The sequence below is a fragment of the Garra rufa genome, chromosome 24 (genome assembly GCF_049309525.1).
Source record: "Garra rufa chromosome 24, GarRuf1.0, whole genome shotgun sequence".
Taxonomy (NCBI): domain Eukaryota; kingdom Metazoa; phylum Chordata; class Actinopteri; order Cypriniformes; family Cyprinidae; genus Garra; species Garra rufa.
This window is the reverse complement of record NC_133384.1, coordinates 32981872-32997881: the sequence shown is the minus strand read 5'-3', so window position 1 is coordinate 32997881 and position 16010 is coordinate 32981872. Positions and strand designations below refer to the sequence as shown.

General features: G+C 33.3%; 1 protein-coding gene across 1 annotated transcript in view; it reads right to left on the bottom strand.

Moving 5' to 3' along the window:
• Nucleotides 1-16010, bottom strand: part of LOC141300290 (DNA repair-scaffolding protein-like) — an 81302-nt gene that overhangs the window by 38389 nt on the left and 26903 nt on the right. The window contains exons 6-7 of the mRNA XM_073830608.1: nucleotides 7360-7570; nucleotides 4671-4882 (exon numbers count right to left, since the gene is read on the bottom strand). Of these exons, the coding sequence (XP_073686709.1) occupies nucleotides 4671-4882; nucleotides 7360-7570 (423 nt within the window). The remainder of the gene's footprint in view (nucleotides 1-4670; nucleotides 4883-7359; nucleotides 7571-16010) is intronic.

Here is a 16010-nt window from a genome sequence, read left to right as displayed (position 1 = left end):
TCAACTCTGAGCAGTAGTGAATCATTTGGAGCCCGAGTCTGAGCATTAGTGATTCATTTGGAGCCTTAGTTTGAGAATTAGTGATTCATTTGGAGCCTGAGTCTGAGATTTAGTGATTCATTTGGAGCCTGAGTCTGAGAATTAGTGATTCATTTGGAGCCTGAGTCTGAGAATTAGTGATTCATTTGGAGCCTGAGTCTGAGAAATAGTGATTCATTTGGAGCCTGAGTCTGAGCAGTAGTGATTCATTTGGAGCCCAAGTTTGCGTAGGAGTGATTCTTTTGGAGCCTGACTCTGCGCAGTATTGATTCATTTGGAGCCCGAGTCTGAGCAGTAGTGATTCATTTGGAGCATGATTCTGAGCATTAGTGATTCATTTGGAGCCTGAGTCTGAGACTTGGTGATTCATTTGGAGCCTGAGTCTGAGAATTAGTGATTCATTTGGAGCCTGAGTCTGAGAATTAGTGATTCATTTGGAGCCTGAGTCTGAGAAATAGTGATTCATTTGGAGCCTGAGTCTGAGCAGTAGTGATTCATTTGGAGCCCAAGTTTGCGTAGGAGTGATTCTTTTGGAGCCTGACTCTGCGCAGTATTGATTCATTTGGAGCCCGAGTCTGAGCAGTAGTGATTCATTTGGAGCCTGATTCTGAGCATTAGTGATTCATTTGGAGCCTGAGTCTGAGAATTGGTGATTCATTTGGAGCCTGAGTCTGAGAATTAGTGATTCATTTGGAGCCTGAGTCTGAGAATTAGTGATTCATTTGGAGCCTGAGTCTGAGAAATAGTGATTCATTTGGAGCCTGAGTCTGAGCAGTAGTGATTCATTTGGAGCCCAAGTTTGCGTAGGAGTGATTCTTTTGGAGCCTGACTCTGCGCAGTATTGATTCATTTGGAGCCCGAGTCTGAGCAGTAGTGATTCATTTGGAGCCTGAGTCTGAGAATTGGTGATTCATTTGGAGCCTGAGTCTGAGAATTAGTGATTCATTTGGAGCCTGAGTCTGAGAATTAGTGATTCATTTGGAGCCTGAGTCTGAGAATTAGTGATTCATTTGGAGCCTGAGTCTGAGAAATAGTGATTCATTTGGAGCCTGAGTCTGAGAATTAGTGATTCATTTGGAGCCTGAGTCTGAGAATTAGTGATTCATTTGGAGCCTGAGTCTGAGAATTAGTGATTCATTTGGAGCCTGAGTCTGAGAATTAGTGATTCATTTGGAGCCTGAGTCTGAGAATTAGTGATTCATTTGGAGCCTGAGTCTGAGAATTGGTGATTCATTTGGAGCCTGAGTCTGAGAATTAGTGATTCATTTGGAGCCTGAGTCTGAGAATTAGTGATTCATTTGGAGCCTGAGTCTGAGAATTAGTGATTCATTTGGAGCCTGAGTCTGAGAATTAGTGATTCATTTGGAGCCTGAGTCTGAGAATTAGTGATTTATTTGGAGCCTAACTTTGAGCAGTAGTGATTAATTTGGAGCCTGAGTCTGAGCAGAAGTGATTCATTTGGAGCCAAAGTCTAAGCAGTAGTGATTTAGTGATTTATTTGGAGCCCGAGACTGAACAGTGGTGATTCATTTGAAACTCAAGTCTAAGCAGTAGTGTTTTATTTGAAGCCAGAGTCTGCACAGTAGTGAATCTTTTGGTGCTTGAGTCGGTGCTGTATTGATTCATTTGGAGCCTACTCTACTCTTTAGAATATATGCAATATATTGCATATTATTTAGGGATGCACGATTCACTCAATTCACAATACTAATTCCATGCTACAAGTTTCTCACAATTTTTTAACAAAATTAGATTTAAGAATTATTTATTATTGCTTGGACAAAATTCTGCACATTTCCTTGTGAAATTCAGATATGTCAAATGACAAAGTTTGCGTAGCAGTGATTCATTTCAAGTCTGTGTCTATGCAGTAGTGATTCATTTGGAGCTTGAGTCTGTGCAGTAGCAATTTATTTGGAGCCAGAGTCTGCACAGTAGCGATTTTTTTTTGGAGCCCGAGTCTGCGCAGTAGCAATTTATTTGGAGCCCAAGTCTGTGGAGTAGTGATTAATTTGGAGCAACATACTAAAACCACTTAAAACACCTTAGCTACAGGCAACAACACAGCAATGTGCAAAATAAACCTCAACACTTTAGCACCATGCAAAAAACTCTCAAAACACCTTAACAACTGCATAGCAACATACTAAAACAGCTCAAAACACCTTAGCAACAGGCAAAAGGCAACTCAGAATACCCTAGCAACTTTACAAAAAACTTGCAACAAAAAAAAGTAACATTACAGCAACTGCATAGCAACACCCCAGCAACCACTGTTGGCTCATGGCTGTGAGTTACACAGATAAACACTCACGTTTTGTACATATTTAATTAACGTTCTTGATTTAGGGCCCTATTTTGAACATTTTTTTTTTTACAAGGCACATTCTCACTCTCACTTTTTGTCCTTTCTTTCCTTTTTTCTGAGAAGCATGTGGCTATGGATCACTGAGATCGCTGGGCCCAATTAAAGATGTTTGTAGAGTTGTACCATATGGCCGAGAGAACTGCGTGAGGCAGAGAAACACAGAGAGATAGAGAGAGAGAAAGCGAGAGGACTCTGTGTACTGGGAGGGGTTGTTTGGTTAGTCATTGACAGAATATGGAGCAAAGTTGCTCTCTTACCATTTATCACTCCATGAGGAGACTGACCTCTTGGAGCTTTAACAGTGGAGTTTAGTACAGACAATGGCCTAATTATACAGCACTGGAACACAAAGCAAACACACGACCGTCTCGTAAAACACGTACAAAGATGATGCATTGAAGTGCATTCTAGATATACTGAGGTTTATTATACTGTTTGATTTGGACCTGCCATGCCTATTAATGTGTTTAATTATGTCCTCAAGCACATACCCAATCAATTCACATACATTTTATTAGAGGCAAATTAGAGCAAAGGTTTTGAGATCTAACTGGTAACTGGTTGGTTAAACTGGTTTGGCTGGTTACTGGATAAGGAGAGTCACTGAAAAACTGCATGTCGTATTTATTTACATAGAGCTCAAGCCTCCGCTGGTAACGGTTACAGTGTGGAAATGCAAAAACAAAAACTGCAAAAATGAATGTATTTAAAGTATTAAAGTATTACAATGAAAGTATTAAAACTGTAAAAATGAAGAGTATTTGAAGTATTAAGGTATTAAAATGAAAGCATGTAAAGCCGCTTTGAAGTTCTCTAATACTGCTTTGAAACAATATGTTTTGTGAGAAAATAGCAAATTTGAATAAACTTGAATTAAAATGGAACAGAAACATAAAATATTTGTTAAATCTGTTTTTGCTTTTGACTATTAATTTAAGAGTAAAATTATATAACAGTATTCTATGTGAACGAACTCAACTGTTTCAAAGTTCTTTTAAGAAATGAAAATGATAAGTGAGAGTTAGGACTTTAATAAAAAAATATATTTATATTTTAAATAAATGCTGTTGGAATGAATTAACGAATAAAACATATGCAATATTTCAATATTACTTAGGGATGTACGATTCACTCAACTCACGATGTGTTACGATTCACGTTACTGATTTCACGCTATGATTTTTTTTTTGCAAAATGTGATTTCTGACATATTAAAAAAAAAATAGTTCTTTTTTTATTATTGCTTGGACAAAATGCTGCACATTTCCTTGTGAAATTGAGATAGACTGTATAATAATTTGAAATCTGAAGCAAAAATAGAATGCACAAACAAAAAAAAGCAGATGGACTGAATGAAAATGTAACTTCACTGTCTGCCACCAGGTGGCACTTATGAAACGGCAGCAATACAGCGTTTCATTGGTTACTGCTGTAAACAAAGCAGCACTGCACTTATAAACACTACTTTTATATGCATTATAATCACAAGCTGAAAAGAAATATCATATAAAGACAGTCAATTCCCTTTAGAGATACTTTCTTTTTCCTCAGAATTGCGAGTTTATATCTCACAATTCACAATTGTGACTTTTGTATCTCAGAATTGCGAGTTCATATCTCAAAATTTTAACTTTTTTTCTCAGAATTGCAAGTTTATTTCTAACAATTGACTTTTTTTCTCAGAATTGAGAATTTATATCTTGCAACTGAGACTTTTTCCCTCAGAATTGAGAGAAAAAAAGTCTAAATTCCAAGACAAAAAACGTGCAATTTCAATTGTCAAGTCAATTGTGACTTTTTTCTCAGAATTGCAAGTTTATATCTTACAATTGCAACTTTTTTCCTCAAAATTGAGAATTTATATCTCGCAATTGAGACTTTTTTCCTCAGAATTCACAGTTTATCTCACAATTGTACATCTTTTCTCAGAATTGCAAGTTTATATCTTACAATTGCAACTCTTTCCTCAGAATTGTAAGTTTATATCTTACAACTGCAACTTTTTTTCCTCAGAATTGCAAGTTTTTATATTAACAAAGCAGTGCTGCATTTAAACATACTTTAATATGCATTACAAGGAGGCAAGATGAAAAGAAAATATCATATAAACTTCTCTAAAGACAGTAAGTTCCCTTCAGAGATACATTTGTATAAATTCCAAACTGTACAACTGATTTAAATCATCCAATATTTGCATTGATTTTGTACAGGACTTTTTTCGTTTTTTTATTTAATCCAGAGAAATGAAACAGAGGTCCAGTACCTGCCGATGTGTTGCAGCGGTGCTGATTCTGATGGGGGTCTGTCCAGCACTCTGTGCTTGAGAGAAGCTCTGTGAAGGGATTGGGTGATGGGTATGCAGTAGACCCTCTGGACGACCACCTCAACAGGATCACTCTGAGAGCCTGACGACCCACAATCCTCCACTGCGTCCAACAGAGACTTTCGCACTCCCCTTCTGTTCATCTCACCGACCTGAGGATGGAAAAATGGAAACATTAGCATTCAAATATTTCCAAAACACGCCAGTACAAAGTGTTTTTATTACTTTTACGTCATGACCACAGAATGGCACCAATAAATTCATTAAGGCAACATTCAGCGTCACATCAAATGAGCAACTCTCAATGAAAATGAACGATTAATGTGTCTCTCACTGCAAATCCCATCTACACTTCCATTAATTTAAAAGTTCATTAAGATTTAAAAAAAAAGGGAAATACTAAATACTTTTATTTAGCAAAGATGCAATAAACTGATCAAAAGTGACAGTAAAGACATTTGTAATGTTACAAAAGATTTCAAATCTTTATATCTCACAATTGTGACTTTTTCCTCTGAATTCCGAGTTTATATCTCATAATTGTGACTTTTTTTTATCTGAATTGCAAGTTTGTATCTCACAATTGTGACTTTTTTCTCCGAATTGCAAGTTTATATCTCATAATTGTGACTTTTTTTCTCTGAATTGCGAGTTTGTATCTCACAATTCTGACTTTTTTCTCTGAATTGCGAGTTTATATCTCACAATTGTGACTTTTCTCAGAATTTCAAGATGTTATAAAGTCAGAATTGCAAGATATAAGCTTGCAATTCTGGAAAAAGTCTAAATTCCAAGCTAAATATGTAAGAAGAATAGTGAGACAAATCAATTGTCAATTTACGACTTTTTTTCTTTAGAATTGCGAGTTCATATTTTACAATTTACAACTTTTTTCTTTGGGATTGGGAGTTCATATCTTACAATTTATGACTGTTTTCTTTGGGATTGGGAGTTCATATCTCACAATTTACGACTTTTTTCCACAAAATTGCGAGTTTATGCATCGCAATTTACGACTTTTTTTCTTTGGAATTGCAAGTTTATATCTTACAATTTACAACTTTCTTCTTTGGAATTACGAGTTCAAATCTTACAATTCATGACTTTTGTCTTTGGGATTGGGAGTTCATATCTTACAATTTATGACTTTTTTTCCACAGAACTGCGAGTTTATGTATCGCAATTTACGACTTTTTTTCTGCAGCATTGCGAGTTTATATCTCACAACTTAGGACTTTTTTCTTTGGAATTGCAAGTTTATATCTCACAATTTACAACTTTTTTCTTTGGGATTGGAAGTTCATATCTCACAATTTACGAATTTTTTTTGGGATTGGAAGTTCATATCTCACAATTTACGACTTTTTTCTTTGGGATTCAAAGTTCATATCTCACAATTTACGACTTTTTTCCTTGGGATTCAAAGTTCATATCTCACAATTTACGAATTTTTTCTTTGGGATTGGGAGTTCATATCTTACAATTTATGAATTTTTTCTTTGAAATTGCAAGTTAATATTACAATTTACGACTTTTTTCCACAGAATTGCGAGTTCATGTATCGCAACTTTTTTTCCGAAGAAAGTTTATTTCTCACAACTGTAATTTCTCTCAGCAGAATTGCGAGTTTATATCTTACCATTTATGACTTTTTCCTTGGAATTGCGAGTTCATATCTTACAATTTACAACTTTCTTCTTTGGGATTATGAGTTCATATCTTACAATTTATGACTTTTTTTCTTTGGGATTGGGAGTTCACATCTTACAATTTATAACTTTTTTTCTTTGGAATTGCAAGTTAATCTCTCACAATTTACGACTTTAATTTTCCACAGAATTTCTAAACAAAAGAGTCAGAATTGTGAGATATAAAATTGTAATAATATTTCACAATATTACTATTTTTACTGCATGTATCTTATAAATGCAGAATTGATGAGCGTATCTAAAAGTGCATCTGTTAATGACAACATGATAATAAACAATTAAAAGAATACTCCACCCAAAAATGAAGATATTATGAAATAAAACGGAAGAATGTTAAGGAAACAAACAACATTGGAGCCAACTCTATTCTAAAAAGAAGAAAAAACATTTCTCAAAATCTTCTTTTGTGTTCCATTTCTGGAAATGACATAAGGGTGAGTAAATGATGACAAAATACTTATTTTTAGCTGGAGTGTTTTGTTGGTCTGCTCACATTTTTGATAAGACCTCAAAAAGATTTACTTACTCTGTATTTTGAAAACTGTGGCTTCACTTTGTGTGTTTACAACCGACACAAACTCTGCATGGACAAAACTGCACTGGTTATTTTGAGTAGGAATAGTGCAAAGCCTCATTTTTCAAATGTTTTTAAAAAAAAGAATTTGTCACACCGGGGTCTTGTCGAACAGGAAAATTTGGCTTCGCTTTCACACTAAAGCAAATATTTATGCATAAAAAACATCCCTCATAAATCATCCGCACTCATGAGTGTCACACAGGAAACGGCAGCTGTCTCCATTCCAACAGCACTTTCACACATTTTTATGTGTGGCCGAAATCAAAATCTAACATACGCGGACCCTCTTCTGGGATTTTCCATTTCCTTCTCGAGATCACATGAGAGGGAACAGCTGACGAACCTGTTTACAGGGAATAGATGTCTCGGTTGACACTTGGCTCGTCTCTGACCGCCACAGACTCCTGGTTAACGGCGGAGGTCTGCATTTCTCCACAGCCACCGCAGCTCTCGGACCGCCTGCGTTATCCGGCTTAGTCTCTTTGCAGACTTTCTGACTGAAGTGGGTGTTGAGAATTATAGGATAACGTTCACCCTCCACAACCAGATTCTGCCTAGAGAGACAAAAACACAGGTCTGAGGGTTGTAATGTGTTGCTTTTGGAAATACAGTTACAGTATGAAAACATCAAATCATCTGGAAAAGCCACACGATGCTTTTTATGACAGCTTAACACTTCATAAAACTCAGCTGCATTGATTTTTGTCTACGTTGATAGATTGACAGCGGTCTCGCCGACTACTACCACCTCCACACTTCTCACACACATAAAAGAGTCTCAAAATATCCTCAGGTAGACACGACAGCTCAAGCCCGTCCCTCTCTGGGTGGAAAACAACTGTTAGTGAGTGACTGATCAACAAAGATGTGCTTTTCCATTCCACAGGCTGTCTAAAAAACATGTTTGTATCAAGATGTTGAACTCAAGTCGACACCACTGCTTTGTACTTGGCATCTAACGGATTGACTTTGAAACATGTTGTGCTCTTGTGATAATGGTCTGCCTCGGTGTGTCATAGTTACAGAGAAAAGAACAAACGCACAAACCAAAAGATGTTGTTTGGCAAAAGAAAGATGTTAATTTGTTATGGTTCAATACCGAGTGGCATCTAAACATGGCTCCCTCTGAAGCACTATTTAACTTCTTTTTTTTTTTTTCACATGGTCATAAATGAGCTGCAAAGTGGACCAGATTTTATGCTGATGGCTAAATGAGACTAGTTTAAGCCAATCTGGCAAGGAGCTAGAGCTGTAGTGAACTGTATTATAATACAATTTAAAAAAATGACTAAATAACCCAAATAACCCTAAATAAATAATGTATTACTTCTATTGTAATATTTACAACAGAATTTAAAATATAATATAAAACATAATTAAATATTATTATAAGTATATATTATATATAAACGCATATATGTTTTAATCATAATAAATAATTAAATGAATTTATTTTATATTTATTTCATAATTTTATAATTAAATTTCATAATTTAAAAAATAATTAGAATTTAAATAATAATGGTTTTATTTTATATTACAAAAATGGAAGTAATAACAATACATAAAAAAAATGATCATTACTAAAAAAAAATCTATAAAAATACAAAAATAATTAAATAAGAGAATAAAAAAATAAAAAATAACCCAAAATAAGAAAATATTATTGCTGTTGTAATAGTTTACTGTGAAATACATTTGTAATTGATTTTACTATAAAATAAAAAAAAATATTTAAGAAAAATTATAATTTATTAATAAAATAATTATTTTTATTTTACATTACAACCATAAAATGAAAATAATAATAAATTAATATTAGAAAAACAATTAATAATAATAAAAATAATAATAATGATGATTATTATTATTATTAAATAAACAAAAGAAAGAAAATAAAACTAAATATTACTGTTATTATTCAAATTTTCAATCATATTATTTTATTATTATATTACAACCGTACAATTAAAATGCTAACATTTATGGCTTTTTAAGAACAGTCAACTTTTATGTTAATAGAAAACCACACTGAGCCCTTAACGCTTCTTATTTTTTTGTTGCAAAGCGCTTCTTATTACAAGTATAGGTAGATAGTTAGTATATGTTGCATTTCCAAATGCAGAACATGTAATAATAAAATCTCACTTAGGCATTATGCAATTTTCAGTTGCATCCTGATTATTCATGCAGCCCCACAAGGAGCTATGATTAGTTTCATTATTATAACTGCAAAGATCTACACTATTAGGCAGGACTTGTCCTGGAACATGTACAGGAAGGTGTTTACAACTAGTTATTGATATGAAGCACATGGGGACAAAAGCCTGCAAACGACATATGCATTTCTGTGGAAACATCTGCACGTTGGTAAGCACATACATTAAAAGTGCTGTCATCATGAATGCATGAGAATGTACCCTTCGCAGTTCCTCAGAAGTAGGTTACAAATACACTGATCAATCTTTGCGCTGAGCGTAGGGTAATTTGTCACAGATCTGTTCCAAACAAACATGTCTTCAATAAACGGAGGCCTCCACTCCACTACAAGCTGGGGCCTGCAGAGCTCATGTCATGAGACGTAGCACGTACGTCAGCATTCAAATCATCCTGCCCTGAGAGAGAATTGAACAGGTGCCAGCAGAGACGAGTAATCACACTGAACCTAGTGAACTTCAGCCAACAGTGCGCCGCTCCAGGGCAGCCAGCAAAGGCAAGTTTACACAGGAGAGGTGGAGGTCCTCTCCGCCCTAGTGCAAACAAGCGCTTTTTTCAACATGCTGTCAAACTCAGAAAGAAGAATAGAAAAAAATTCCAGTCTTTGACAATCCAACATTGACAGGTCAAAAAATAAATAAATAAATAAAATAAAAAAATAAATTAAATTAAATAAAAAAAAAAAAACAAATAAAATAAAATAATGCTGTCAATGTCAGAATAATAGGAAATAAAATTCCAGTCTTTGACAATCCAATAGTGACAGGTCAAAAAAATAAATAAATAAATAAAATAAAATAAAATAAAATAATGCTGTCAACATAAGAAAAATAGGAAAGAAAACTCCAGTCTTATAAATAAAAATATAAAAATAAAACCATTAGGTCTACAAACAAGCAAGTATTTTTACTGTGTGCAATAACTACTAATATTAATATTATAATTTATAAAATTTATAATCTTTAAATTTACCATTATAATTGAATTAAAAATAAAATAAAATAAAATAAAATTTAATAATAAAATAAAATTTACCATTATGATTGAATTTTATTGTACAATTTGTCTAAATAAAATAAAATAAAATAAAAAAACAATGCTGTCAACCTAAAAAGAATAGGAAAAAAATAGAATTAAATTAAATAAAACAACGCTGTTAACCTAAGAATAATAAGAAAGAAAATTCCAGTCTTTGACAATTGAACAGTGACAGGTCAAAAAAAAAAAAAAAATCATAATGCAATTAAATTAAATTAAATTGCAAAAAAAAAAAAAAAAAAATCTAGAAATGAGAAAGTATTTTTACTGTGTGCAATAACTACTAATATTAATATTATAACTTATAAAATTATTTATAATTTTTAAATTTACCATTATAATTGAATTTTATTGTATAATTTATCTAAATAAAATAAAATAAAATAAAATAAAATAAAAAACAATGCTGTCAACCTAAAAAGAATAGGGGGAAAAAAAATCCACTATTTGACAATCCAATAGTGACAGGTCAAAAAATAAAAAAATAAAATAAAAAAAATGTACTATTATAATTGAATTTTATTGTGCAATTTATCAAAATAAAAACAAAACAAAAACAATGCTATCAACCTAAAAAGAATAGGGAAAAAAAATTCCAGTCTTTGACAATCCAATAGTTACAGGTCAAAAAAAAAAAAAAAAAATTTACCATTATAATTGAATTTTATTGTAAAATTTATCTAAATAAAATAAAATAAAATAAAATAAAAAACAATGCTGTCAACCTAAAAAGAATAGGGGGAAAAAAAATTACACTATTTGACAATCCAATAGTGACAGGTCAAAAAAAACAAAAAAAAAAAACAAAAACAAAATAAAAGTCCTATTATAATTGAATTTTATTGTGCAATTTATCTAAATAAAAACAAAACAAAAACAATGCTATCAACCTAAAAAGAATAGGAAAAAAAAATTCCAGTCTTTGACAATCCAAAAGTTACAGGTCAAAAAATTAAAATAAATAAATAAATAAATAAATAAAAATAATAATAACAATAATTTAAAAAAAAATTTACCATTATAATTGAATGTTATTGTAAAATTTATCTAAATAAAATAAAATAAAAAAACAATGCTGTCAACCTAAAAAGAATTTGAAAAAAAAATTCCAGTCTTTGACAATCCAATTGTGACAGGTATTCCCATATATCTTGGGCATTTGTTGGCTATTTTTCTTTTTCTTTTTAAATATACATATATGCATATTATACATGTGTGTGTGCTTGGTGCGCATTTTTGGTGTATATTGACAATTTGTTGTCTCTACACACTTCTTATCATACTTCACATACTTCCAATAGTTTTCAGGACTTCATTATTCTAAGATATAGATAAATTATTAATAAATATTTCAATTGTAATTCATTAAATAAAACTGTTTGTTAAATTAAACTGAATAATTATAATGTAAAATAATTGAATAATTATAAAATTATTTAATTATATACTTCCATCACACTTCTCATTCCTACAAGTTGATGACTTCATTAGTCTAAGATACAGATATATTATTAAGACATATTTTTTATTGCAATGAATAAATAAAAAGTTTAAATGTATAATAGTAATTTAATATAATTTAGTAATTATAAAATTAAATATTTAAATGTTAAATACAATAATTAAACATTTTAATATTATAAAGCATTTTTTTAAATAAATTGTAATAATTTAATACAAATAAGATACTAATCATACTACTACTGCTATGAAAATAGTAGTAGTTCCTGCACACTAAAAAACAAAAACCTTTTTTAAATCAGAAATTATGTAACAATAAAAATACAATGTCTTAGTGATCAAGGTGCACAGGAAATCAAGTCTTAACAGATTTGTAAAGCTCATTGCAAACATAATCACATTCTTGATCTTGATATACGTGTGAATGCATTTCCGGTGTAGCCGAGCAGAAGTCTGAGAACAAACATGAGAGTGTGTGCTGACGTCAGAGCTGACACAAACAGGTGAGGGTGCGGCACAGGTGTAATCACTACCTAGCGATGACAGGTATTTCCTTCATAGCTGAACCGTGAAGAAGCTGGGAACAGTGTGTGTGTGTGTGTGTGTGTGTGTGTGCATGTGTTTATGTGCAAGGGAGTTGGTCATCAGAAATACTCCAATACAGGCAGTACAGTGAACAAAATCCAAAACAGTTTACATGACTGTCAATTTTTGACTCAGACTTTAATGCACAGCAAATCCAAGTCAGTGGATCTCAAATGATAAACTGAGATTTTCGATTTTTCTTTTATGCCAAAAAATCATTAGGATATTAAGTAAAATGTCTACCGTATATATATATTAAAACTCAATTTTTGATTAGTAATATGCATTGCTAAGAACTTCATTTGAACAACTTTATTTCTAAAAGCAGTTCGCGGAGACAGAAAACAGAAATCACCCTGTTTGTTTTCTTTATTCTAAATAAAAAAACACAACTTTCTGCTGTTCTTGTGAGTGTGCACAAATGAAAGTACACACTTTGCAGTTTCCATTGATGTATATCTCTAATTTGTATGACTAAAACCGACAGAGTATTTTTAGTGTCTTTTGCACTGATCTTAAAAAAAGTAGGTTGGTCACGCCGGCGTGACCGTCGGCCCAAGAGGGTTAAGAAAATCTAAATTAAAGTTTTTAGCAATGCATATTCTGAAATTAAAAATATAATTAATGTCCTAATGATTTTTGGAATTAAAGAAAAATCTATAATTTTGACCCATACAATGTATTTTTGGCTATTGCTACAAATATACAGTACCTGTGCTACTTAAGACTGGTTTTGTGGTCTTCAAAACAATTTTACAATGGGACACACGATGCATTTTCCTTAAGTAAAAGAATTTGAGAACCAATGGACAAAAAACATCTGCACTAAGGTCCAATTAAGGAAGTTTTGAAACTTTCAAGGTTCATCAGCTATTCAGTTTTTGAATTTGAATTGAATTTGAAAGTTTGTCATTTAAATTGAACTTCATAAGTGTAATTTTTAACAAGAAAACTAAAGTTTGGCATTAGTTTGTGACCCTGTCTAAGTTTGAAAAAAGTTTATAAACTTAAAAGTTTGTATAGGCTGTTTGAACTTAGAACCTAGAAATTTTTACTACATTTAAAGCTGAATAAAAAAGCTTTGAAGTATGGTTTGTTAGGATAGGACAATATTTGGCTGAGATACAACTATATGAAAAAAAAAAATTCTAAATATAGAGAAAATCTAAATTAAAGTTCTTGATAAAAAATTAAGTTTTGATATACTGATGGTAGAAAATTTACAAAATATCTTCATGGAATAGGATCTTTATTTAACATCCTAATGATTTTTGTCATAAAAGAAAAATCTATAATTTTGACACATACAATGTATTTTTGGCTATTGCTACAAATATACCTGTGCTACTTAAAGAGGGGTTTTGTGGACATATATATTATCTCCAAAGTAATTTTACAATGGGATGTCCAATTAATTTTCTTTAAGTAAATAAAGTTAAGAACCAATGGACAAAAAAACAAACATCTGCACTAAGATCAAATTAGTGGTTTAAGGAACTTTTGACACTTTCAATGTTCATCAGTTATTAATTTTTTTTAAGTTTTAATTTGAATTAAACTCCATAAGTGTCATTTTTAACTAGAAAACAAAAATTTGGCATTAGTTTGTGAGCCTGTCTAAGTTCTAAGAAGTTTATAAACTTAAAAGGTTGTATAGGCTGCTTGAAATTAACCTAGACATGTGTACTAGAATTCTTGCTACATTTAAATATCTGAATAATTAAATTCCAATTCAACTTCCTGTGGGCTGTGGCCGAATCAATTAAAATTCCACCTGAAGAATAGAAAGGAAGTCAATTCTTAACTCTGGAATTTTGCCCAACCCTGTGTCACACTGCCTGACTACTTCAGAGAGCTGCAAAAACCAAACAAGTGACTGGAAATCGTCAAAACCTTTGCAGAACGCTTCATGTGTTTTGACACTAACAAATTCCACGTCCACATTTATCAACTTCCCGCAAGTTTTTAAATACATCTGACGATACGTAAAGTGTTATCATCTGCTGCCCGTGTTCTCTGCTGCAAACTAAATTGGAGTCAATGCTGTGGACTTTCCAGGGTAAAATGAACTCTTGGACTTTCCAGGGTCAACTATGCCTGGCCTTAAAGCAAACACTCCGCAGGGGGAGAGAGAGAAAGAGAGAAAATGAGACAAGAGGAGAAACTGTGCCAGCAACACACTGTGCCGCATGTGTTTTCTATTCGGCCCTCTGGCCTCTGTCACAGTTATTGTGATCCACTGCCTAACGCTCCTCAAAAAAAAAAAAAAAAGAAAAAGAAAAAAAACCAGAGAAGGAAAAAGGCGAGGGAAGAAAAAGGATCCAGCAATGTTTTTTCCCGGCTTGCTGGAAATGAGCTCAGAGCTGCCAGGAAGAGGTATGCAGGCCATTCCCTGGAGCTGAGGAATGACGTGGGAGCTACGCTACATGGGGGCGATACGGGGGGGAGAGCGAGAGGGGAGGGGCCTTGGCTTCCGGCGAGTCCTGGCCTCTCCGTTTTGGACTGATCCGCGGATCTGCGGTCCTCCCACACAGATGGAGACTGGCTCGTCTGTCCCTCTCACCTTCAGCCCCGCAGGCCTCTCGCTCTTATCAGCTCTGTGCAAAACACACGGCTGCACACGGCAAGACTGATCCTGCCAACCTGCGGCTTACTGCTGGAACAGTATCCGTTTCTCAATATGCCTTCTTGTGGACTTGTGAAACGTCATCATTTGTCGCCCAAGTACTGTTCCAATTCAAAGTTCACATCTAGCAAGTACAGTTCAAATCCCCGGATGTGTTCTTGCTCCGCCCTTTTTATCAAGGATGCATCAAGAGGAGACTTGTGCGAACTTGAGGCAGCCATGTATCCCAGAATGCATTTCGCACCAATCAGCGAGCGTTAATGGCGGAGGAGAATACCCGCATAATTTTCAAAATATTACTGTTATTGTGTCATGAAAGAGTATTTCAGGCGAGAATGTAGTTGTTTAAAACTCAAATCTGCGGTTTATTTACGAAGACAGCGCCTATTTGAAAATTTGTTTCGCCGATTTCGGAGATGCGAGTTCCAGGCGAACACCGGGTGCTCAGTGGTCATGTATCCCGCAGAGAGAGCCTCACCACGGCTAGTCCTTCTGACGTTTGCCGCTGGTCCCGATGTCTCTGTCGTGGTTAAACAAGAGGTATAGTTCGTTTTGGGTAAATCTAACAGCTAATTTTAGGTCTCGTGAATCTGTTATTTATTCCAGGTCATATCATTTTGACTGAGGACAAAGTTATGCTTCATGAATTATTTATCCATCGTAATTCAACGCTGACTTTTTAGCATGCATTTGACCGAATTGTCTGCTTTTGTCTTTATTTCCGATTACATAAGTCTCTTATACTTTATACTTATACTTTTATAATGGCTAATATTGTTCATTAAAACTAACATTTAACAAAAAAGGCAGAGTTGTGCTTGTCATGTTTCATTTTATTATACACAGAATAAAGATATATTATACACAGTGCACATACAGCTTAAATCACATATTAATATGTTTTATTATTTTTAAAATGGGTACGAAAAGAGAGTTGTGGTTTATATTTTGAAGAAAACAAAGAGGCAGTGGTGTTTGATATCACTTCCTTCTATTGTAATTATTGTTTTGTAACCCGTTGCATGAACCACATTTTTGTCGCTTTTAATATGTTTAACGTTAAATGA